We start from the raw sequence: 25,259 nt of genomic DNA on the forward strand, positions 1-25,259 counted from the left end.
GTTTGGTGTAGTGATTAGAAGCATGGCTCTGGAGCCAGGCCCTGGGTGTCAAGTTCAGCACTGATGCACACTTAGCGTGTCCTGCCTCATAGGGCTATTGTGAAGGTTAAATTAGTTAACGTATCGTAAGTGATGTATAATTATCAGCACTTCTTATTATCACTCTTCAGACTTAAGGTCTGGCAACCAGATCCCTCTGTGACCAAGGATGAGTTCCTTGATTTTCCCAGGTGTTAGAAGATACGGATATTTCTCTCCTTGTGTGATCGTGAGAACAAAGGGCATGCTGTTCCCTGGCTCCTGGGGATTGACATGGCAAAATAACTAACAAATAGGTCTTAAAAGCAGGGTCTTACTTCATGTAAGTAGCCCTGACTTCCACGGACCAGGAGAGAGTAGCGTGACAGCAGTGTCTTGATCTGCTCTTGGACAGCTTTGAGGCTACTGGTTGGCCTGCAAGCCGGGGTGTGAGAACACTGATCCCAGCCTCTGGCCGGCCGGCGCCTGCTGCTCACCAGGCAGAACTACAGAGCCAGGTCTGGCTGCATTTCTAGACTGCAGACAGATTAGGAATGAGTCTGAGGGAAGAAGAGAGACTTCTAGTCCAGCTTTGCTGGTTGCAGCCACCTGGGTCCTGTGTGCATCCAGGTGCCCACAGCCAGGCCTTCCAAGCCTGTGTCATTCAGCTGGGCCTTTGGGTCCCAAGTTTTCCCTGGTGCCCAGTGGGTCGGAGGCTTGGAGGGCTGTAGTGGCAGAGAGGCCTGGGGTGGGGATGGTGAGAGAAGAGACCCACCTCTCAGCCTCGGAGATAACATGTTCTGAAGTGGAGCTAGGGCAAGAAGCTGTGGCCCACCTCTGCCCACCATGTAATGTGGGAGGGAGGGGGAAAGCTTAGAAAGGGAGATAGGAGGTGGGATAGGGGAGTGGCCCAGTGATCCCCGGGGGTGGCAGGAGCCTGGGAGACCAGGCCTGTCACATCACACCAGTTGGTTTGGAGGTAATGCTGTATGGAAAAGGCTGCTGCAGGGGTGCATTCATCCCACGAATAATCAAGTGCCCCAGCATTGTGCTGGATGCTGGAGATGTACTCACAGACAGAAGAGACAGCATCCTTGTCTTCTTGGAGCTCAGAGTGGGGGATTCCATTGCTAATCAAATCACACAAATCAATTCATCATCAAACTGTGTTAAGAGCCCTGAAGGAAAAGTGTGGGGTGTGAGGTTATTAGAGGGGGACCTGTCCTCACCTGTGAGAGTCAGGGAGACCCTCCCAGATGAACCCAAATCTGCGTAGGGGTGGGAGGAAAGGGAGAAGGAACAGTGTGTCTAAAGGCCCAGGGGTAGGAGCAAATGTAGCCCATTTGGGAATTGGAAAAGTAGGCCAGTGTGCCCGACCAGCAGCGAGGACAGAACAGGAAGAGCTGAGGCCAGAGAAGGGGCCCCGGCGTCCGATCTGCGAGCCCAGGAGACCACGGGAAGGTCCCCAGGGACAGAGGGGCACCACTCAAGGGTTTGAAGCAGGGGCAGCCTGAGGGAAGTCAATCCTGTGCAGGGGTGAGGTGTGGATTGTATTGTCCAGTTATTGTTTTCCAGCTGTATTCTGCAGTTGTTAACAGGGGTTCACTGGGAAAGGGGTTCATGGTCAAATAAGTTTGGGAGATACATAATCATATATGCTCTTGATCTGGTTATCTATTGCTGTGTAACAAACCACTCGAAACTTAACGGCTTGCTGTACACCTGAAACATTGTAAATCAACTGTACTTCAATAGAAAAGAAATTTTTTTAACTTCATGGCTTAAAACAACAACTTATTAACTCTCACAGTTCTGGCGAGTTGACTGGGCTCAGCTGGGCGGGTCTTGCTCAGGGTCTCTCAAGCAGTTACTCCTTTTCATCTCTGTTAGTTGCAGTCAGATGATTGCTGAGGTTAGACTCATCTGAAGGCTTCCTCACTCACATGTCTCTGTGCCCATGTTGGTTGGGCATTTCTCTCTCCAGTTGGTTTCGCCTCATGTTAGCTTGGGCTTCCTCCTAGCATGGCAGTCTCAGTGTTGTTGGGCTTCTTACATGGTGGCTGGTTTCCCCCAGAGTGAGTGTTGCAAGAGGCCCAGGAAGAAACTGCAAGGCTTCATGTAACCTTGCTCAAAAGTCCCAGAACATCACTGCCACAGCAGTTTATTGGTCAAGCAAGTTACTGAGGCTGGCCCAGATTCAAAGGAGGGGAATTAGACTCCACAGCTCAACAGGAAGAGTAGCAAATACTTTGCAGCTATCTATCTTTAATCTGCTATACCTCTTGGAGATTCATAATGCATAAGAATGTACCAAAGGTGTCTGGGAAGTCCTGCAGTAAAGGAAACTGTTTAACTCAACATTTCACAATCTGATGATGATGATATATTAAATCAGGAAATTCCTTTCTCATAGAAAATTGCTTAACTTGTATTCTGCCAGAGAGCAGTGGGCAGAATGGAAAGGTGATAGATTTGGGGGCTCAGTACTACTTTCTAATCAATGAAACTTTCCAAAGATGGAAAGTAGAGATTGCTAGTGAGTTCCTCGTTTGGGGAGGTACCCAAATAGAGCCAAGTGCAGAGACCATCATCGTGGACCAGGAGACCAACTGTCCCAATGGTGAAAGCTTGGATTTGAACTCTGACCAATCTAGGTTCAAATTCACCACTTAGAGCTGTGTAAAACCGGGCAAGTTACCTCTCTCTAGCCTTCAGTTTCTTTATCTACAAAATAGGTAGTTCCTATTTCATAGGGTTGTGAGGATTAATGAGATCCTGTATGTGAATTACTGAGCACAGGATGCCTTCCTTGGTTAGAGTTTGTGGCTGCTTAGTTTCCTACCACTTCTAGGGTTTAATAACTTTGGGTTTATTCTGGACTTGCTTCCCAAGGGCAAACTAGTATTGTAAGTCATGGACTCATCCTTACTTTTCTTGCAAAAGTAACCTCTGTACCCTTTCACTTTTTTTCCAACCTAGTTTCTCATAAGTGACCGTGACCCTCAGTGCAACCTCCACTGCTCCCGGACCCAACCCAAACCTATCTGTGCCTCTGACGGCAGGTCCTACGAGTCCACGTGTGAGTACCAGCGAGCCAAGTGCCGAGACCCAACCCTGGGTGTGGTACATCGAGGTAGATGCAAAGGTGAGTGTGCACGTGCCCAGCAGAGGAGAGATACCTGAGCACCACGCTCGCTGCATGGGGCACTCCCCATAGGGAGAGCTCAGAATGAGTCTGTTCATTTCACTTGCCAACCTCTCCCCATGTCCTTTCCACCGGGCAATGTGGGAAGGAGGACTGGCCCAGTGAAGGATGAATACTTTTCTGGCTTTTAAACACCGCCACCAGGGCTTAGAGAGATGTGCTGCTATTTGGCTAGTGCTTTTAATTTTTATTATTATTATTTTTTTTGTAGAGGTGCTTAAAATGGCAAGACATTGTGGCTGGCTCCTAAATAGGGATTCCACATTGTTGGCCAACAGATGTATTTTGTTTGGTCTGCTCACATGTTTAAAAATATTTAAAACATTTGAGACAGCATTTAAAAATTGGGAAATTCAACCTAAAAGTCTGGATTTTTGTACTTCCCATAAAAAATTGGAAGCTCTGGTGATGTTACGTCTGAGTTCCCTCCTTCAAGGCAAACATGTGGCTGGAGCTGAGTAGTAGCTACCTCCCTTAAAGGGGAGCCCATTTTCCAGTTTGCCACAGTCCTCAGAACTCCCTATGGTGTTGCCAAGCTGAATGCCATTCTTCACACGCCCAGCCCCTTCTCTAATTTATACCACTTTCCTACGCCCTGTAGGTATTTGAATTTGTGACCCCTGGACTGATCAGAGCTATTATAGGAATTGTGGGAGGCTAAGCCAGCTGCCCTAGAATTCTGATTTCCCAAAGAAAGTGCTTGCAGTTCTTGAACTACAAAACATCTTTGAGGCTCCTTGGGCTTGCATGTTTTTGAATAAACCCAGTGAAAAATAATAGAAGTAGAACATTTTTTTTTTCCCTAGGAGGGGCTGGGGATACTTGGGAGGAAAAGAATAAACAGATCTTGGTATAAATATGACCCCCCCCAACTTTTCTAAGAGTACCACTAAGAGGAAGGTGATGCCACGTGGCAGTCACCAGCCCCTGCCCTTGTGCCCTTGGAACAGCCAGCTGGCTGTGTGTGGGCCCCCTGCACGGCAGAGTGCTTTTTCCCCAGCATTTCTAGAAGCGGCAGCCGCTTTGTCCATGGCTCCTGTGTGGGATCCAAGTGAATCTCAGATGCATTCCTCCTTCTTTTAGACGCCGGCCAGAGCAAGTGTCGCCTGGAGCGGGCTCAGGCCCTCGAGCAAGCCAAGAAGCCCCAGGAGGCAGTGTTTGTCCCGGAGTGCAGCGAGGATGGCTCCTTTACCCAGGTAGGCCTTGGCCACGTCTCTCAGGCCTGGGTCCTGGGCTGAGGCTGGGGGGAAGGGCCTGGGAGCAGAAGGGCCCTGAGAGCCTCGCTTTCTGGAAACAGCTGAGGACTCTCTGACACCCTCCATGTTGCTTTCTGGGGCCGGCGTCCCCCTCCTGGGCCCCATGCCACCCCTTGCCAGCTGGCAGTGGGTCCTGAAAGGCTCATGCAGGTACGAGCCAGGAAACTGGCATTGCTTGGTCCCCATCCTCCCTGCTGGCTGTCTTCATTTTTCTCTTCTGTCAAATGTAGGCTGATTATTTTTTCTTATCCTCGCCAGTTTCCATGGGCAACCCCCATATTCCCTTCACTGTTTATTGCTATCCGTTTTATACGCCCCTCCTTCCCGCCCCCAAACCTCTAACAAAGCTCTGCTTCCTTTGAGTGTAAAGTGTCTGGGGTTTGTGGAGTGTGAGTGCATGTGTGGGTGTGTGGTATCTGTGTGTCTGTGTGTGTGCTGTGTGGTTTCTGTGTGTGTGTGTGTGTGTAGGGGTTGTCTGTGTGTGTGGGTATCTGTGTGTGCGTATGGTGTATGTTGTGTGGTGTGTGATATTGTGTGCATGTGTTGTGTGGCTTCTGTGTGTGTGTGAGGGTTGTCTGTGTGTGTCTGTGTGCGGTGTATGTGTGTGTTGTGTGGTATCTGTGCATGTGTGTCTGTGTGTGTGTTGTGTGGTTTCCGTGTGTGGACGGGGTTGTTTGTGTATGTGGGTGCCTGTGTATGGTATATGCATGTGATGTGTGGTATGTGGTATCTGTGTGCATGTGTGGTGTCTGTATGTGTGTGCACGTACACTCGTGTGTGCATACACTCAGATTCTAAAATTTCCTTTCAGGCAGTCCTACCTCTGATCCTGTATGATCTGCGGGCTAGAGCTTGTGTAAAAGTAATGCTGGCTATGTTGAAGTTGGCACAGACTGAAACACGGGCAGCATGGGACAACGGGGTGGTAAAGCTTTCAGGTTGCAGTTGGGGACACAGTCTAGGGGCGGAGGTGGCTCTAAGAAAGTGGGTAGGACCACTGGACAAGGGTGGGTCAGCACCTGCTTGGGACGGGCCTGGCGCCCAGACTCCCTCTGTGGAGTGGAGTAGCCTCCGGGGACTACTACCTGAGCGCTGGAAGCAGAGGCCTCAGGACTTTCACAGCTTCCCAGTAATCCTGAGTCTTGGGGCAAAGGCTATAGGCTGGCCTCTGGTCTGCTGGGTTTCAGGTTTCATTCTGGGGCTGGGCCCAGGGGATTGCTGATTTCAGACCAGGTGGAAATGGGAGGGGTGGTGAGGTTGGGACTGGGGCTCCGTATTTTTTAAAGTTTCCCCGCTGATTCAAGTGTTCAGCCAGTTAGCCATAAAAAGAAACGAAATTGAGTTATTTGTAGTGAGGTGGATGGACCTAGAGTCTGTCATACAGAGTGAAGTAAGTCAGAAAGAGAAAAACAAATACCGTATGCTAACACATATATATGGAATCTAAAAAAAATGTTATGAAGAACCTAGGGGCAGGACGGGAATAAAGACACAGACCTACTAGAGAATGGACTTGAGGATATGGGGAGGGGGAAGGGTAAGCTGGGACAAAGTGAGAGAGTGGCATGGACATATATACACTACCAAACGTAAGGTAGATAGCTAGTGGGAAGCAGCCGCATAGCACAGGGAGATCAGCTCAGTGCTTTGTGACCGCCTGGAGGGGTGGGATAGGGAGGGTGGGAGGGAGGGAGATACAAGAGGGAGGGGATATGGGGATATATGTATATGTATAGCTGATGCACTTTGTTATAAAGCATGAACTAACACACCATTGTAAAGCAATTATGCTCCAATAAAGATGTTAAAAAATAATAATAATCCATAAATAAAATTAAAAGACAACCAATAAAGTAGAGTTTTAAAAAAGAAAAAAAAAAAAGTGTTCAGCCAGGATCAAGAACCACTGGGTTAAGCTGACCTTGGCTGCCCACCCTGTGAGACATGCTTTTATTCATTTTCTCACTTAAGTCTCACCACAAGCCTGCCAGGTAGGTTAGTGTCCTCATTTAGAGAAGATGCAACCACAGCATGTCGCAGAGTGGCCAGGGAGCTGGGAGTCCAACTCAGATCGCTCCAGCTCCAAAGCCCTCAATACTCTTGCTGTTCTCTGAACTGGCAGCTTTAAAGGAGGCTCTGAGTGCTCACTTCGGCAGCACGTGTACTAAAATTGGAACAATACAGAGAAGATGAGCATGGCCAGGGGTGACATGCAAATTCGTGAAGCGTCCCATATTTTATCGCGACTTCACCCCATCTCAGAATTCTCCCAGAAACGTGACTCTTTAATGTGTAGCTATCATAATAAATAAAATACACGTATGGTGCAGAATTTTAGATGAAATGTATAAAAGTATTAAAATTCATATCTATATAAAAAACAAATATGTACTAAAATTCCATTCTGAGAGGTTTAATCAAGTTCTCTCCTTTAACTTGAATATTATACTGTTTTGTTTCTTTTCTATAGAAATAAAAATGCCTATTGAAAAAAAAAATAAAGGAGGCTCTGAGGTGGAGACTGGAGAAAGGCAGTCTAGTGCGGTAGTTAGCACACTGCTCCTGGAGCTAGACGGCCTGGGCATGAATGCATCCACCACCTCAGGCGCGTCGCTGAAGTTCCCTGGGTCACAGTATCCTTATGTGAAAAATGGAGACTGTGATCTCCATTATCGTTCTATGTGGTAATAATTAGTATTACATTATACGTGTTACATGTTACTATTATTATTACTATTTTGAGTATTACTGTAGCTTACCTCATAGGCTTGTGGTGAGGATTAAATGAGTTAACACATGTAAAATCTTTGGAACTCATAAATGCTATAGGGATATCTGTCATTATCATCATCATTATCCCCATCTCTACTCTGGTTCTACTGCTCAAATCTTCCCAAGATGTTACAGATGATGTCACCTAAGGAAAAAATCTTTTGTTGAACCTTCCCCCCTCCAATCAATTCTTTATCATTTTTTCTAGTGAAAAGAGTGCACGTGATCTTTGTGCTGAGAATTCATGTATGCGGGAGAAAATCAAACCCCTCACAGCTGAGTTTGGGGCTGAGACGGGGGTAATAAGGAGGAGGCGGAATCCTTTTTCCCCCCTTTCTCTAGACCTCTGTAATTCTGACTGTGTTACTTATGAGAACGGTTGACCCCTGCCCTCTTGGTTCTGAAGCGTTTGCTGCCTCGTGACAGACAGCCGCTGGCCAGCTTTTGTTTCGGTGAGGCCAGGCTGGACCAGGTGGTGTTTGCCGGGGAGGGGAACTTCCAGATTAGTCCAGGCAGAATTGCTAAGTGAGGGGGCCCCTGAGGTGCAGCAAAGGGTGGATAGACAGTCAAGAGCCCCCTCATTTGTTTGACACACTAAGCACTGCCATGTGTCTGCAGGCTCGAGGCTGGCTCACCCCGGTGGGCAGCCAGGCAGCCAGACAGCTGGTCAGTCCCCGTTACAGGGATTGAAATGGATGTGCCCTTTCCCTTGATCAAAGACACTGCAATAACTTCACAAAATGAGTCTGCCTCTTTGAGTGTGCTTCAATTGTACTGACAGGCTGCCAAAAGGCTAGGAGAAAAAATGCTTTTCTCCCTCCTCCAACCTCCACTGTCTCTTAGCTGGATTCTTTGTTTTTGTTTCTTTTTCAAGACCAAAACCCAGAGAGCAGATACATTGTTTTAATATTGTTTAGAATATTGACATGCATGCATCCTGGTGTTAATAACATATTTTAGTCCTGTGAATTATTACTCAGTAACATGCTCTTGAAGTTTATGGAGGGAGTGAGGGGACCCTAATGGGACTGGGTTTGTCTGGCATGGGACACAGCTTGGGACCACATGACTGGGTTGGCTTTAATGGGGTTCACGTGGGATGCAATGGTCTCTGTTCTCTAATTTGTTTCCCCTTGACCGCTTCCCTCGATACCCCCCAACCCAACTCACACAGCAGAGTGGTAAACATTACAACATTAGGTTTTTAAAAACCTTGATATCTAGTCCACATCTCAGACCATTAAATCAATTCTGGGAGAGGCACCCAGACATTGTTTTTATTTCAAGCTCCCAGGTGATGCCAGGGTTCGGTCCAAGTTGTGAATGACCTGCTGTTGTAAGGGCTTCATCACTCCTGTCCTTGGTTGCGTCACTGGAATGTGGAGTTAAGGCTTTTTGTTGACCTGTTGAGTAAGGTTGGGAGCTACTGGTTTTGTCCTTTGGTGTGGTCCTATCTGTTTTCTCTTCTGAGTATCAGGAATGTAACTCCTGACATCTGGTCTACCGAGTCCTCTGCCAAGCTGTTTTCTGCTGCCCAATATGATGAACTGAAGTCAGAGCCGTAGTAGTGATTTCAGCAGTGAAGGGTATGGGATCACCACCACCAGGATGTTGGCTAACATAAGCTTGTCAAGCTTATGCAGCACTGAATAATAATGATGGCAACTCTTTATTGAGTGCTATTTGGTACCAGGCACTGAGTTTTACACCCATTAATCTTTGCTAGGACCTTTTGAGGTAGTTATTAATACCCTTATTTATACTGGAAAACTGAGTTTCAGAGGGGTTGAATAACAAGGTCAAGGTTCAAGGTCACTAAGGATTTGTACCCAGGACTGCCTAATTTCAAGGCCTGTGCTCTTGACTTTTTTATGCTACAGAAGTGTCCTTGATGCATATGTAATTCATTTTCATTACCATTGTTATTCCAGAAGTCCCCTCTCTGATGCTGTTGACCAATCAATCAGGCAAACATAAAAAAAAAATCCTTTTGCTTATGGAAATTTTCAAATATACAAAAAAGTAGAAATAATAGTATAATGAATTCCATGTACCTGTCACCCAGATTCAACAATGATTAACATGTGGCTGATTCTGTTTCATCTTTACCCTATTTTCATCTCCCACCCCAAACTGGATTGCTTCAAAGCAGGTCCCAGAGACAATATTTTTTCATCTCAGACATTTTGGAGCTCTGCTATGTTCTGGGTTGTGAGGTGGTTGGCTATGGTGGAGTCAAGAAATGTCACGGTCTGTGCCTTCAAGGAGCTTACGTGCAGAAAAGATATGAGAACATATGATGAAGTAACTAGTTAGTATACAAGACCCTATATGTACAACGGGGTATATTTCAAATGCCCACTTACAGGTCAGTAATTTGGAATTCTGAGTGATTTTATTGTTGAGAGAATATATACAAATTAAAAATTTCTGAACATAAAAAATGCCTTAAACAAAGCAAAAAGGCAAATGACGTATATTAGCCTTAATGAAAAAAGGCTAATATTAGACAAAAAACTCTTACAAACCAGGAAGAAAAAGATCCTAGTAGAAAAGTGGGCAAGAGATATCAATAAGCAGGTCACACAATAATAACAAATAAACAAGTGACTATGAATGATATTTTCCTTAGTAATTAAAGAAATACAAATGAAAATAACGATGTGTCATTTTGCTTACTAAATTGTTCACACTTGGAAAAGAGATAGTAATATTCAGGCCTGGGTGAAGGGAAAAGGCTACCTCCACACTGTACTTGAAAAGGTAAATTGGCACTGACATTTTATGAGATAATTTTGCAATATGGGTCAAAAGTCCTTAATTGTGCCCACATCTTGAGCCTGAAATTTCACTTCTAGGAATATATTCTAAAGAAATAATTAAAGATACGTGCAAATATTTAGCCACAAGGATTTCCATCTAAGTTCTGCTTATATTTGCAAAAATTTGGAAACAATCTAAATATCCACAATAGAGAAGTGCTTAAACAACTTATGGCATAGCCATACTTTGCAGCTAGTAGAATGATGTGTTGTAGATGCTTATTTTACATAGTGTGTGTGTATATATGTATATTAGAGACTTAATCAAATAATCAAAAGAGAAATATTTTCATTTTTTTCTAAATAGAAAAGCTATATACACTTTGTAAAAAAAAATTCTGACAATACAGAAGTACGTAGGTAGAAAGGTAAAGTCAGCGATTTCATCTCTTTGAAGTAGCAACAATTAAGTCTATAACCCACTGGTTTTTTTTTTTCCTTGTGTACTTATCATTATTTAGGACAAAAATGATAAAATGTCATATGTCATTTTCTAATGCTTTCTTATACTAATTATATTGTGGACTTATTTTCAGGTTAATTACACATAACTCTACCTCATTTTTTAAAATGGCTGCATTATATTCCATTGTATGAATGTACCATGAATTCTGGAAATTTGGGGATTAAATTTCTGGAAGTTGAATATGGGGTCAAAAGGACATGCACTTTTTAAGGCATTTGATACATACTCCCAAATTGCCTTCTAGTGTTGAGCAATAATGTGGTCGATTAGCGGTTGTTACCAAATACATTCCCAAGCCATTTAAATTTTTTTGTGTAGATGGATTGTAGTTCTAATAATACTGTAGAATATAAACACCATTCATAATGTTACTGCTACATGAAAAAATGTATTATGTTTCCCACTTTGAGCCCCATGTTCCAGGAACAGTCTTCCTTGATATAGCTCTGTTTGGCACCCACGCTTTCCCCATTTTTCCTCATTCTAATCACTCTTCCCCACACCTACACACACGTATATGTGCTTTTTTATTTCCCGAGGTCATTTTTTTTTTTTTTTTTGCCATAGGGGTCTGGGGAGCTGTATTTTCTTCTTGATGATGCTTTGTTCAGAAGTTGGAAGTGCAAAGAGAAAGTTCTGTGGCTTTTTGGCAACGACAGTGGGTCCCCCTCATCAGCATTTCTATAGCTCTTACTGTTGCATTTTCTAAAACCTGGGTAACTGCAACTTGTTTCCTAAGTGCTGGTGCCTGAGCTGTGAAGCAGGTCTTGAGGTTCCTTTTTAGCGCCTCCTCTCTCCACCCCCATAGTACAGAATTGCATGTCCTGAAATCACCCCCGCGGGCTGAGTTGTGTGACTAGCTTGCCCTGGAAACACCTGGGTTTACCATCTGGGTCTCCCTCTTCCAGGTTCTCAGCAAGTACTGAAGGGATGTTTTGCATCAATAGTGAATCTTTGCTGACCTCAGCTGATGAAACGTTGGTAGGCTGGAGCGCTGAGCATCGTCTTAGGGGAAAGGATTTGTCCCATCTTTGATGAGTCCAAGGGCTACGTCTTTTTGTCATGTGGAACTATCTTACCTAGAGCAATAGTGTGGATGTCTCTTCAGACAGTGCAGAGGGCTCTCTAGGTAAAGTACTAAGAGCCTGGCTGCATCTGTAGCTGGAATGTTCTGAGCTTCTCCAGCCATAACCAGTTCCTTTGGATGTCTCCAAACAGAGCCAGTTCTGTATGTCTTAGTGGACTGTGCCAACTTTTTTTTCTTCTTTTTTTTAAAGCAGTCACACTGTTAAATATTTAAGTCCATCCTTTATGTGCAGATGGCATAATGGCCAAGAGACCCACTGTTGGGTCAGCTGTTGCTTTTCTTTGTCCTTTTCTGTTAAAGGACAATTTGAACATCTACTGTGCCCAGGGCATCTTACTACTTGTTTTACATGTGTTTTTCATTGAATTGCTTTTGTTCCAAACAACCAGATGTTGCATATGATAATTTACATAACACAGCACATACTTGCTGTTCAGCAAATGTTAGTTTTCTTCCTCTTTGGTCTCATTTTGCTCAAATGTAAAATAGGAGAGCTAGTTGGGCTCTTCCAGAGGTCGACAAACAGTGGCCTGTGGGCTGGCCACCTGGTTTTGTTATTTAAAATAGCAACTCTGTTAAGATAGAATTCACGTGCCATAAAAATGTATCCCTTTAAATGTATGATTCAGTGGTTTTTAGTGTATTTACAGAGTTGTGTAACCATCACCACTGTCTAATGACAGAATATTTTCATCACCCAAGACCAAATCCTTGTACCCACTGGGGGTCATATGAAAGTAAATGTTTAATTTTGTAAATGAGGGCAGGGACAGGGCCTGATGCCTCCACGTGCAGGAAGGACTTGTCTAGTAAGTGACTCATCTAATCTCTCACACATGCTGAGAGCCACCACTGTCATCTTTTCAGTGAGAGAACTGGCAAACCCTGGGTCACCCACAGGTGCAGAGGAGGGCAAGATGAGGGTGGATGGAGCTCCAACACTGTATCCATTGTGTTCTGTGGTGACTTGCCTACCCCAACCACTGCTCCATCCTCCTCTTCAATGGCCTATGGCCACTGAGCATCCTCTCCCAGATTGGCTGGCATCATTTGCTTTGGAGCAAGTTGCAGGGTCTGGGTGCTCCCAGCTGAGCATCGGACCTCTGCATAGCCTCTGGTGAGTCTGTCCCACAGTCTATTGTGGAAATGAAAGGAGCAAGCTCTGGGTGGTATCTGCAGCTGCTCTTCTGCAGAGGGGTGTACTTGGGAGGGAGGGAGGAAGGGGAGGATGGAGGCCTGCTTCTCTGGCCTTCCTGCTGCTTATGGAAAAGGGGAGACTCAGTGAAGGAGGTTTCAATCACCCTCTCTGCTGTTCTTTTCTTTTTCAGATAATAACAACACCACCTGTATAGCACTTACTATGTGCCAAGGTGTTTTATAAGTGGCTGACACACATTAACTTATTCAATCCTCACTATGACCTATGAGTAGACACTGTTATATTCTTATTTTATAGATAAGGAATCTGAGCCACAGAGAAGTTGAGTAGCTTGCCCGGGGTCATGCAGCTTGCAAGTGGCGGAGTCAGGCAGCTTGCAAGTGGCGGAGTCAGGATTCAAACCCAAGCAGCCTGACACCAAGGTTCTTAGTCCTAACCACTACTCTATATTGCCTCTTAAAGGAAATTGCCATAAAGGAGACTGCCAACTTTTATAATGATATTGCCAAACTGGAGCATATCCAGGAGGATAACTAAGGTGAGAAGGTTAGGAAATTATGTCACATGAGAAATATTCAAAGGAGCCAGAGGTTGGTTTCAAGATAAGAAGAGCCAAAGGGGAATGGGAAAGAGATGACCACAGGGATGCATGAGAGTTGTTTCAAACTTTGTCAGTGGATGACAATAGCTTTTTCTTGAACAGTCCCACAGAGCCAACCCAGGATCACTGAGTAAAATATTTAATGACTCAGATTCTGACTCAAACTACGGAAGAACTTTTTTCAATAGGAGGAAACCATAGATGGACTATTTTACTCAAAGAGAACTTAACTTTCCATCCCAGGAAGAGGGCAGGCAGGACTGAATGGGCATCCAGCAGGGCTGCTGTGGGGCAAGGCGGTTAAACTGATGACCTCTGGGAGTAACCTCCACACTTTTTAGAGTTTATGCGACTAATGTTCAATCCGGTGGCTAGGCACATAGTAGGCCCACAGCAAACACTTATTCGGGCACCTTCCAGGCAGAGCCATTAATACACACACATTCAGGGCTATTGCCACTCCGCTATGGATGCATATGACACGCTAGGAGGTGACCCTGCAGGTCAGTCAACTAAACTCTTCTCAAAAATTAACAGGATCAGAATTTTTTTTTTCCCTGTCAAAGTAGGGAAAAGTAAAAGGAACACGGAAGGGAGGTATGAAGGCAGAAAATTTTAACTAAAAGTGAAGTCAGATATGGGAAACAAGAAAGAGTCCCCACTCCTGTAGGCCACTTTTGTCCCACCACTGGCCAGATTGTCACAGTTCTGATGTGAACAAAGATCCTACACAAGAGGGACTTTTTAATTGGATATATATTTTTTAACATCTTTATTGGAGTATAATTGCTTTACAATGGTGTGTTAGTTTCTGCTGTATAACAAAGTGAATCAGCTATACATATACATATATCCCCATATCTCCTCCCTCTTGCGTCTCGCTCCCACCCTCCCTATACCACCCCTCTAGGTTGTCACAAAGCACTGAGCTGATCTCCCTGTGCTATGCGGCTGCTTCCCACTAGCTATCTATTTTACATTTGGTAGTGTATATATGTCCATGCCACTCTCTCACTTCGTCCCAGCTTACCCTCCCCCCTCCCGTGTCCTCATGTCCATTCTCTACGTCTCCATCTTTATTCCTGTCCTGCCCCTAGGCTGGTCACAACCTTTTTTTTTTTTAAGATTCCATATATATGTGTTAGAATGCGGTATTTCTTGTTCTCTTTCCGACTTACTTCACTCTGTATGACAGACTCTAGGTCCTTCCACCTCACTACAAATAACTCAATTTCGTTTCTTTTTATGGCTGAGTAATATTCCACTGTATATATATATATCTGCCACATCTTCTTGATCCATTCATCTGTTGATGGACACTTAGGTTGCTTCCATGTCCTGGCTATTGTAAATAGAGCTGCAATGAACATTTTGGTACATGACTCTTTTTGAATTATGGTTTTCTCAGGGTATATGCCCAGTAGTGGGATTGCTGGGTCGTATGGTAGTTCTATTTGTAGTTTTTTAAGGAAACTCCATACTGTTCTCCATAGTGGCTGTATCAATTTACAGTCCCACCAACAGTGCAAGAGGGTTCCCTTTTCTCCACACCCTCTCCAGCATTTATTATTTGTAGATTTTTTGATCATGGCCATTCTGACTGGTGTGAAATGATATCTCATTGTAGGGTTGTTTGCATTTCTCGGATGATTAATGATGTTGAGCATTCTTTCATGTGTTTGTTGGCAATCTGTATATCTTCTTTGGAGAAATGTCTATTTAGGTCTTCTGCCCATTTTTTGATTGGGTTGTTTGTTTTTTTGATATTGAGCTGCATGAGCTGCTTGTAAATTTTGGAGATTTATCCTTTGTCAGTTGCTTCGTTTGCAAATATTTTCTCCCATTCTGAGGGTTGTCTTTTCGTCTTGTTTATGGTTTCCTTTGCTGTGCAAAAGCTTTTAAGTTTCATTAGGTCCCATTTGTTTATTTTTGTTTTTATTTCCATTTCTCTAGGAGGTGGGTCAAAAAGGATCTTGCTGTGATTTATGTCATAGAGTGTTCTGCCTATGTTTTCCTCTAAGAGTTTTATGGTGTCTGGCCTTACATTTAGGTCTTTAATCCATTCTGAGTTTATTTTGTGTATGATGTTAGGGAGTGTTCTAATTTCATTCTTTTACATGTAGCTGTCCAGCTTTCCCAGCACCACTTATTGAAGAGGCTGTCTTTTCTCCATTGTATATTCTTGCCTCCTTTATCAAAGATAAGGTGACCATATGTGCGTGGGTTTATATCTGGGCTTTCTATCCTCTTCCATTGATTTATATTTCTGTTTTTGTGCCAGTACCATACTGTCTTGATTACTGTAGCTTTGTAGTATAATCTGAAGTCAGGGAGCATGATTCCTCCAGCTCCGTTTTTCTTTCTCAAGATTGCTTTTGCTATTCGGGGTCTTTTGTGTTTCCATACAAATTGTGAAATTTTTTGTTCTAATTCTGTGAAAAATGCCATTGGTAGTTTGATAGGGATTGCATTGAATCTGTAGATTGCTTTGGGTAGTATAGTCATTTTCACAATGTTCATTCTTCCAATCCAAGAACATGGTATATCTGTCCATCTATTTGTATCATCTCATCAGTGTCTTATAATTTTCTGCATACAGGTCTTTTGTCTCCTTAGGTAGGTTTATTCCTAGGTATTTTATTCTTTTTGTTGCAGTGGTAAATGGGAGTCTTTCCTTAATTTCACTTTCAGATTTTTCAACATTAGTGTATAGGAATGCAAGAGATTTCTGTGCATTTATTTTGTATCCTGCTTCTACTTTACTAAATTCATTCATTAGCTCTAGTAGTTTTCTGGTAACATCTTTAGGATTCTCTATGTATAGTATCATGTCAGCTGCAAACAGTGAGAGTTTACCTCTTCTTCTGATTTGGATTCATTTTATTTGTTTTTCATCTGTAATTGCTATGGCTAAAACTTCCAAAACTGTGTTGAATAATAGTGGTGAGAGTGGGTAACCTTGTCCTGTTCCTGATCTTAGTGGAAATGGTTCAGTTTATCACCATTGAGAATGATGTTTGCTGTGGGTTTGTCATATATGGCCTTTATTATGTTGAGGTAAGTTCCCTCTATGCCCACTTCTGGAGGGTTTTTTATCATAAATGGGTGTTGAATTTTGTCGAAAACTTTTTCTGCATCTATTGAGATGATCATATGGTTTTTATCCTTCAATTTGTTAATATGATGTATCACACTGATTGATTTGCATATATTGCAGAATCCCTGCATTCCTGGGATAAACCCCACTTAATCATGGTGTATGATCCTTTTAATGTGCTGTTGGATTCTCTTTGCTAGTATTTTCTTGAGGATTTTGCATTGATGTTCATCAGTGATAATGGCCTGTAGATTTCTTTTTTTCTGACATCTTTGTCTGCTTTTGGTATCAGGGTGATGGTGGCCTCATAGAATGAATTTGGAAGTGTTCCCCCCTCTGCTATATTTTGGAAGAGTTTGAGAAGGATAGGTGTTAGCTCTTCTCTAAATGTTTGATAGAATTCGCTTGTGAAGCCATCTGGTCCTGGGCTTTTGTTTGTTGGAAGATTTTTAATCATAGTTTCAATTTCAGTGCTTGTGATTGGTCTGTTTATATTTTCTATTTCTTCCTGGTTCAGTCTCAGAAGGTTGTGCTTTTCTAAGAATTTGTCCATTTCTTCCAGGTTGTCCATTTTATTGGCATATAGTTGCTTATAGTATGATCTCTTAGGATCCTTTGTATTTCTGCAGTGTCAGTTATTGACCTTTGCTATCATTTCCTGCATTTCTTTTCCATTTCTTTCTTTCTTTTTTTTTTTTTTTTTTTTTGCAGTACGTGGGCCTCTCACTGCCAGGGCCCCTCCCGTTGTGGAGCACAGGCTCCAGATGCGCAGACTCAGCGGCCATGGCCCACGGGCCCAGCCACTCCGTGGCACGTGGGATCCCCCCAGACCGGGGCACGAACCCATGTCCCCTGCATCAGCAGGCTGACTCTCAACCACTGCACCACCAGGGAAGCCCTCCATTTATTTCTGATATGATGTTTATGATTTCTTTCCTTCTGCTAACTTTGGGGTTTTTTTTGTTCTTCTTTCTCTAATTGCTTTGGGTGTAAGGTTAGGTTGTTTATTTGAGATGTTTCTTGTTTCTTAAGGAAGGATTGTATTGCTATAAACTTCCCTCTTAGAACTACTTGTGTTGCATCCCATAGGTTTTGGGTCATCATGTTTTCATTGTCATTTGTTTCTAGGTATTTTTTGACTTCCTCTTTGATTTCTTCAGTGATCTCTTGGTTATTTAGTAGTGTATTGTTTAGCCTCCATGTGTTTGTATTTTTTACAGTTTTATTCTTGTAATTGATATCTAGTCTCATAGTGTTGTAGTCGGAAAAGATACTTGATAACGATTTCAATTTTCTTAAGTTTACCAAGGCTTGATTTGTGACCCAGGATATGGTATATCCTGAAGAATGTTCCATGAGCACTTGAGAAGAAAGTGTATTCTGTTGTTTTTGGATGGAATGTCCTATAAATATCAGTTAAGTCCATCTTGTTTAATGTATCATCTAAAGCTTGTGTTTCCTTATTTATTTTCATTTTGGAGGATCTGTCCATTGGTGAAAGTGGGCTGTTAAAGTCCCCTACTATGATTGTATTACTGTCAATTTCCCCTTTTATGGCTGTTAGCATTTGCCTTATGTATTGCAGTGCTCCTTTGTTGGGGGCATAAATATTTACAATTGTTATATCTTCTTCTTGGATTGATCCCTTGATAATTATGTAGTGTCCTTCTCTGTCTCTTGTAATAGTCTTTGTTTTAAAGTCTATTTTGTCTGATATGAGAATTGCAACTCCAGCATTATTTTGATTTCCATTTGCATGGAATATCTTTTTCCATCCCCTCACTTTTAGTCTGTATGTGTCCCTAGGTCTGAAGTGGGTCTCTTGTAGACAGCATATATATGGGTCTTGTTTTTGTATCCCTTCAGCCAGTCTGTGTCTTTTGGCTGGAGCATTTAATCCATTTACATTTACGGTAGCTATCAATATGTATGTTCCCATTACCATTTTCTTTTTTTCTTTTTTTAACATCTTTATTGGAGTATAATTGCTTTACAATGGTGTGTTAGTTTCTGCTTTATAACAAAATGAATCAGTTTAACATATGCATCTATCCCCATATCTCTTCCCTCTTGCATCTCGCTCCCTCCAATCCTACCCATCCCACACCTCTAGGTGGTCACAAAGCACCAAGCTGATCTCCCTGTTCTATGCAGTTGCTTCCCACTAGCTATCTATTTTATATTTGGTAGTGTATATATGTCCATGCCGCTCTCTGACTTTGTCCCAGCTTACCCTTCCCATTCCCCATGTCCTCAAGTCCATTCTTTTGTAGGTCTGCGTCATTATTCCCGTCTTGCCCCTAGGTTCTTCGTGACCTTTTTTTTTTTTTTAATATTCCATATATATATGTTAGAATACGGTATTTGTTTTTCTCTTTCTGACTTACTTCACTCTCTATGACAGACTCTAGATCCTTCCACCTCACTAAAAATAACTCTATTTTGTTTCTTTTTATGGCTGAGTAATATTCCATTGTATATATGTGCCACATCTTCTTTATACAGTCATCTGTCGATGGACACTTAGGTTGCTTCCATGTCCTGGCTATTGTAAATAGAGCTGCAATGAGCAATGTGGTACATGACTCTTTTTGAATTATGGTTTTCTCAGGGTGTATGCCCAGTAGTGGGATTGCTGGGTCGTATGGTAGTTCTATTTGTAGTTTTTTAAGGAAACTCCATACTGTTCTCCATAGTGGCTGTATCAATTTACAGTCCCACCAACAGTGCAAGAGGGTTCCTTTTTCTCCACACCCTCTCCAGCATTTATTATTTGTAGATTTTTTGATGATGGCCGTTCTGACTGGTGTGAAATGATATCTCATTGTAGGGTTGTTTGCATTTCTCGAATGATTAATGATGTTGAGCATTCTTTCATGTGTTTGTTGGCAATCTGTATATCTTCTTTGGAGAAATGTCTATTTAGGTCTTCTGCCCATTTTTTGATCGGGTTGTTTGTTTTCTTGATATTGAGCTGCATGAGCTGCTTGTAAATTTTGGAGATTTATCCTTTGTCAGTTCCTTCGTTTGCAAATATTTTCTCCCATTCTGAGGGTTGTCTTTTCGTCTTGTTTATGGTTTCCTTTGCTGTGCAAAAGCTTTTAAGTTTCATTAGGTCCCATTTGTTTATTTTTGTTTTTATTTCCATTTCTCTAGGAGGTGGGTCAAAAAGGATCTTGCTGTGATTTATGTCATAGAGTGTTCTGCCTGTGTTTTCCTCTAAGAATTTTTGGTGTCTGGCCTTACATTTAGGTCTTTAATCCATTTTGAGTTTATTTTTGTGTATGGTGTTAGGGAGTGTTCTAATTTCATTCTTTTACATGTAGCTGTCCAGCTTTCCCAGCACCACTTATTGAAGAGGCTGTCTTTTCTCCATTGTATATTCTTGCCTCCTTTATCAAAGATAAGGTGACCATATGTGTGTGGGTTTATATCTGGGCTTTCTATCCTCTTCCATTGATTTATATTTCTGTTTTTGTGCCAGTACCATACTGTCTTGATTACTGTAGCTTTGTAGTATAATCTGAAGTCAGGGAGCATGATTCCTCCAGCTCCGTTTTTCTTTCTCAAGATTGCTTTTGCTATTCGGGGTCTTTTGTGTTTCCATACAAATTGTGAAATTTTTTGTTCTAATTCTGTGAAAAATGCCATTGGTAGTTTGATAGGGATTGCATTGAATCTGTAGATTGCTTTGGGTAGCATAGTCATTTTCTCAATGTTCATTCTTCCAATCCAAGAACATGGTATATCTCTCCACCTATTTGTATCATCTTTAATTTCTTTCATCAGTGTCTTATAATTTTCTGCATACAGGTCTTTTGTCTCCTTAGGTAGGTTTATTCCTAGGTATTTTATTCTTTTTGTTGCAGTGGTAAATGGGAATGTTTCCTTAATTTCACTTTCAGATTTTTCATCATTAGTGTATAGGAATGCAAGAGACTTCTGTGCATTTATTTTGTATCCTGCTACTTTACCAAATTCATTCATTAGCTCTAGTAGTTTTCTGGTAACATCTTTAAGATTCTCTATATATAGTATCATGTCATCTGCAGACAGTGACAGCTTTACTTTTTCTTTTCAGATTTGGATTCCTTTTATTTCATTTTCTTCTCTGATTGCTGTGGCTAAAACCTCCAAAACTATGTTGAGTAATAGTAGTGAGAGTGGACAACCTTGTCTTGTTCCTGATCTTAGTGGCAATGGTTTCAGTTTTTTTTTTTTTTTTTTGCGGTATGCGGGCCTCTCACTGTTGTGGCCTCTCCCGTTGTGGAGCACAGGCTCCGGACACGCAGGCTCAGCAGCCATGGCTCACGGGCCCAGCCGTTCCGCGGCATGTGGGATCCTCCCGGACCGGGGCATGAACGCATGTTCCCTGCATCGGCAAGCGGACTCTCAACCACTGTGCCACCAGGGAAGCCCTGGTTTCAGTTTTTCACCATTGAGTACGATACTGGCTGTGGGTTTGTCATATATTGCCTTTATTATGTTGAGGTAAGTTCCCTCTATGCCTACTTTCTGGAAGGTTTTTATCATAAATGGGTGTTGAATTTTGTTGAAAGCTTTCTCTACATCTATTGAGATGATCATATGGTTTTTATCCTTCAATTTGTTAATATGGTGTATCACACTGATTGATTTGCATATATTGCAGAATCCCTGCATTCCTGGGATAAACCCCACTTGACCATGGTGTATGATCCTTTTAATGTGCTGTTGGATTCTGTTTGCCAGTATTTTTTTGAGGATTTTTGCATCTATGTTCATCAGTGATATTGGCCTGTAGTTTTCTTTCTTTGTGACATCTTTGTCTGGTTTTGGCATCAGGGTGATGGTGGCCTCGTGGAATGAGTTTGGGAGTGTTCCTTCCTCTGTTCTATTTTGGAAGGGTTTGAGAAGGATAGGTGTTAGCTCTTCTCTAAATGTTTGATAGAATTCACTTGTGAAGCCTTCTGGTCCTGGGCTTTTGTTTGTTGGAGGATTTTTAATCACAGTTTCAATTTCAGTGCTTGTGATTGGTGTGTTCATATTTTCTATTTCTTCCTGGTTCAGTCTTGGAAGGTTGTGCATTTTTAAGAATTTGTCCATTTCTTCCAGGTTGTCCATTTTATTGGCATGTAGTTGCTTGTAGTAATCTCTCATGATCCTTTGTATTTCTGCCATGTCAGTTGTTACTTCTCCTTTTTCATTTCTAATTCTATTGATTTGAGTTTTCTCCCTTTTTTTTGTGATGAGTCTGGCTAGTGGTTTATCAATTTTGTGTATCTTTTCAAAGAACCAGCTTTTAGTTTTATTGATCTTTGCTATCGTGTTCTTCACTTGTTTTTTATTTATTTCTGATCTGATCTTTATGATTTCTTTCCTTCTGCTAACTTTGGGGTTTCTTTGTTCTTCTTTCTCTGATTGCTTTAGGTGTAAGGGTAGATTGTTTATTTGAGATGTTTCTTGTTTCTTAAGGTAGGATTGTATTGCTATAAACTTCCCTCTTAGAACTGCTTTTTTTGCATCCCATAAATTTTGGATCATCGTGTTTTCATTGTCATTTGTGTCTAGGTATTTTTTGATTTCCTCTTTGATTTCTTCAGTGATCTCTTGGTTATTAAGTAGTGTATTGTTTAGCCTCCATGTGTTTGTATTTTTTACAGATTTTTTCCTATAATTTATATCTAGTCTCATAGAGATATCTAGTCTCATAGTGTTGTGGTCAGCAAAGATACTTGATGCGATTTCAATTTTCTTAAATTTACCAAGGCTTCATTTGTGACCCAGGATATGATCTATCCTGGAGAATGTTCCATGAGCACTTGAGAAGAAAGTGTATTCTGTTGTTTTTGGATGGAATGTACTATAAATATCAATTAAGTCTATCTCGTTTAATGTATCATTTAAAGCTTGTGTTTCCTTATTTATTTTCATTTTGGATGATCTGTCCATTGGTGAAAGTGGGGTGTTAAAGTCCCTTACTATGATTGTGTTACTGTCGATTTCCCCTTTTATGGCTGTTAGCATTTACCTATGTATTGCAGTGCTCCTTTGTTGTGTGCATAAATATTTACAATTGTTATATCTTCTTCTTGGATTGATCCCTTGATCATTATGTAGTGTCCTTCTTTGTCTCTTGTAATAGTCTGTTTTAAAGTCTTATTTGTCTGATATAAGAATGGCTACTCCAGCATTATTTTGATTTCCATTTGCATGTAATATCTTTTTCCATCCCCTCACCTTCAGTTTGTATATGTCCCAAGGTGTGACGTGGGTCCCTTGTAGACAGCATACATATTGGTCTTGTTTTTGTATCCATTCAGCCAGTCTATGTCTTTTGGTTGGAGCATTTAATCCATTTACATTTAAGGTAGTTATCAATATGTATGTTCCTATTCCCATTTTCTTAATTGTTTTGGGTTTGTTATTGTAGGTCTTTTCCTTCTCTTGTGTTTCCTTCCTAGAAAAGTTCCTTTAGCATTTGTTGTAAAGCTGGTTTGGTGGTGGTGAATTCTCTTAGCTTTCGCTTGTCTGTAAAGGTTTTAATTTCTCTGTTGAATCTGAATGAGATTCTTGCTGGGTAGAGTAATCTTGATTGTAGGTTTTTCCCTTTCATCATTTTAAATATGTCCTGCCACTCCCTTCTGGCTTGTAGAGTTTCTGCTGAAAGATCAGTTGTTAACCTTATGGAGATTCCCTTGTATGTTATTTGTTGCTTTTCCCTTGCTGCTTTTAACATTTTTTTTTTGTATTTAATTTTTGATAGTTTGATTAATATGTGTCTTGGCGTGTTTCTCCTTGGATTTATCCTGTATGGGACTCTCTGCGCTTCCTAGACTTGCTTGACCATTTCCTTTCCCATATTAGGAAATTTTCAACTATAATCTCTTCAAATATTTTCTCAGTCCCTTTCTCTTTCTCTTCTTCTTCTGGTACCCCGATAATTCAAATGTTGGTGTGTTTAATGTTGTCCCAGAGGTCTCTGAGACTGTCCTCAATACTTTTCATTCTTTTTTTTTTTTGCCATTTAATATAATGTTTTTTTATTTTATAATAAAAAGTTTTTTTTTAACCACCATAAGCAAAGTTAAAAGGCCAACTGGGAAAAACAATTTACATCTCATATTATGAACAGAAAACTAACATCCACCAAACATAAGAATTAGCTCCTAGAAACTGCTAAAATTATCAAGAAGCCAGTAGGAAAATGAATTGACACAGAGTTCCTGGCCCTTCAACAAATTAAAAGACTCACTCTTGGAAAGATAACGGCAGGTTTTATAAACCTGAATCGTCTCTTGAAAGATTTCCCTTGAAAATCTAGGTCCGATCCTTTTTACTTTCTGGCTTAAAACCTGCCAAGTGCTGCCCATCTACTCGGGTGTGTGTGTGTTTTATTGATGAGGAATCATTCTGTCCTGATCTGTTAGCTGTGTATGGTTTTTTCCTCCATCAAAATCACTTTTAAGGATATAGTGAAACTGAAGCACCTACCTCTTGTCCTTCCTTGCCACTAGCTGTGCAATATTTCATCCTTTAATGAAAAACCACAGCTGATTTATGTATCAGGTTGTTACAGTTGTTCAGTGATATGAACTAACCTAACAGGTTTGTGCCTGCCTGACATGAATATGTCCTGAGACAACACAAGTCTAGAAGTGGTTTCATAGTAGTGACTTTCAACATTACTCACTTTGCCTCTTCAAACTCCCCCACTTAACAAAGTTGGAAACATGCAGACCAGAGAAGTATTAAGGAAGATGGAACAGCTTGGGTGGGGGGCAATCTGTGAAGGAAGAAGGCCTGAGATAATGCAGCCACATCAAAGAACAGCTGTGCTCACTGCCTTGCTTCTGTGGTGGCAGGTCAGGGAGCCCCGAGCTCCACTGCTTGAGTTTCTCCTGCAGCCCCTGGAGCTGGCTTTGACCCCAGTCGATGCGGATCTGAAAGCTGGCCATGTCTGAAGCCAGCTGCAGACCCTCCTGGAAGCTGGCTTGAGCTTGCCATAGACTGTGAGGAGCCAGGATTCCAAACAAGTTCAGAGGGTCCTGGGGAGCTGGGGAGGGGTCTGGCTCTAGGGTCCTCGTGAGGCCCTTGCGCCTGTGCAGAACTGCCTTGTGGGGTCCCACCTCCTCTGGAGTCTGGGTGCTGGCTCTCACATTCAGAACTTCTGGAGTCCATCCTGGGTCTCGCTGGTGCAGACGCAGACCTGGGGCTCCATGTGGGAGGCATACTGCAGAGGCCCTAAAGACTTGGCACCCATGGCATAGCAAGCTTTGGAGAGTGAGAGCCAGCCCTCCACCCAGGCATTCAGTGCCACCCGCTTTGCCTCCAGTTCCTCCAGGTCCCTGAGCAGCTGCAGGAGAAGCGAGTCCAGCTCGGCTCGCAGATCCCGCACCACCATGGGCTCCACTCACATTCCTCTTTTCATTCTTTTTTCTTTATTCTGCTCAGTGGTAGTTATTTCCACTATTTTATCTTCCAGGTCACTTATCTGTTCTTCTGCCTCAGTTATTCTGCTATTAATTCCTTCTAGAGAATTTTTAATTTCATTTATTGTGTTGTTCATCATTTTTTGTTTCCTCTTTAGTTCTTCTAGGTCCTTATGAAACGTTTCTTGTTTTTTCTCCATTCTATTTCCAAGATTTTGGATCATCTTTACTATCATTACTCTGAATTCTTTTTCAGCTAGACTGCCTATTTCCTCTTCATTTGTTTGGTCTCGTGGGTTTTTACCTTGCTCCTTCATCTGCTGTGTGTTTCTCTGTCTTTGTATTTTGCTTAACTTACTGTGTTT

At 42.0% G+C, this 25,259-nt stretch overlaps 1 protein-coding gene and 1 pseudogene across 3 annotated transcripts in view; one reads left to right on the forward strand and one right to left on the reverse strand.

The window, feature by feature from the left end:
- Positions 1-25,259, forward strand: part of SMOC1 (SPARC related modular calcium binding 1) — a gene marked incomplete at both ends in the record, with an annotated part of 154,005 nt that overhangs the window by 65,092 nt on the left and 63,654 nt on the right. For both annotated transcript variants that reach the window (XM_079699529.1, XM_079699530.1), the window contains 2 exons: positions 2,998-3,163; positions 4,307-4,419. In XM_079699529.1, the coding sequence (XP_079555655.1) occupies positions 2,998-3,163; positions 4,307-4,419 (279 nt within the window). The remainder of the gene's footprint in view (positions 1-2,997; positions 3,164-4,306; positions 4,420-25,259) is intronic.
- LOC307050844 (coiled-coil domain-containing protein 115-like) lies at positions 4,440-24,866 on the reverse strand (annotated as a pseudogene). Its single transcript has 2 exons — positions 24,306-24,866; positions 4,440-4,477 (listed from the first exon to the last, which is right to left on the reverse strand). The product of its transcript is annotated as a coiled-coil domain-containing protein 115-like (transcript).

The sequence above is a fragment of the Hyperoodon ampullatus genome (assembly GCF_949752795.1).
Source record: "Hyperoodon ampullatus genome assembly, chromosome: 3".
NCBI lineage: Eukaryota > Metazoa > Chordata > Mammalia > Artiodactyla > Ziphiidae > Hyperoodon > Hyperoodon ampullatus.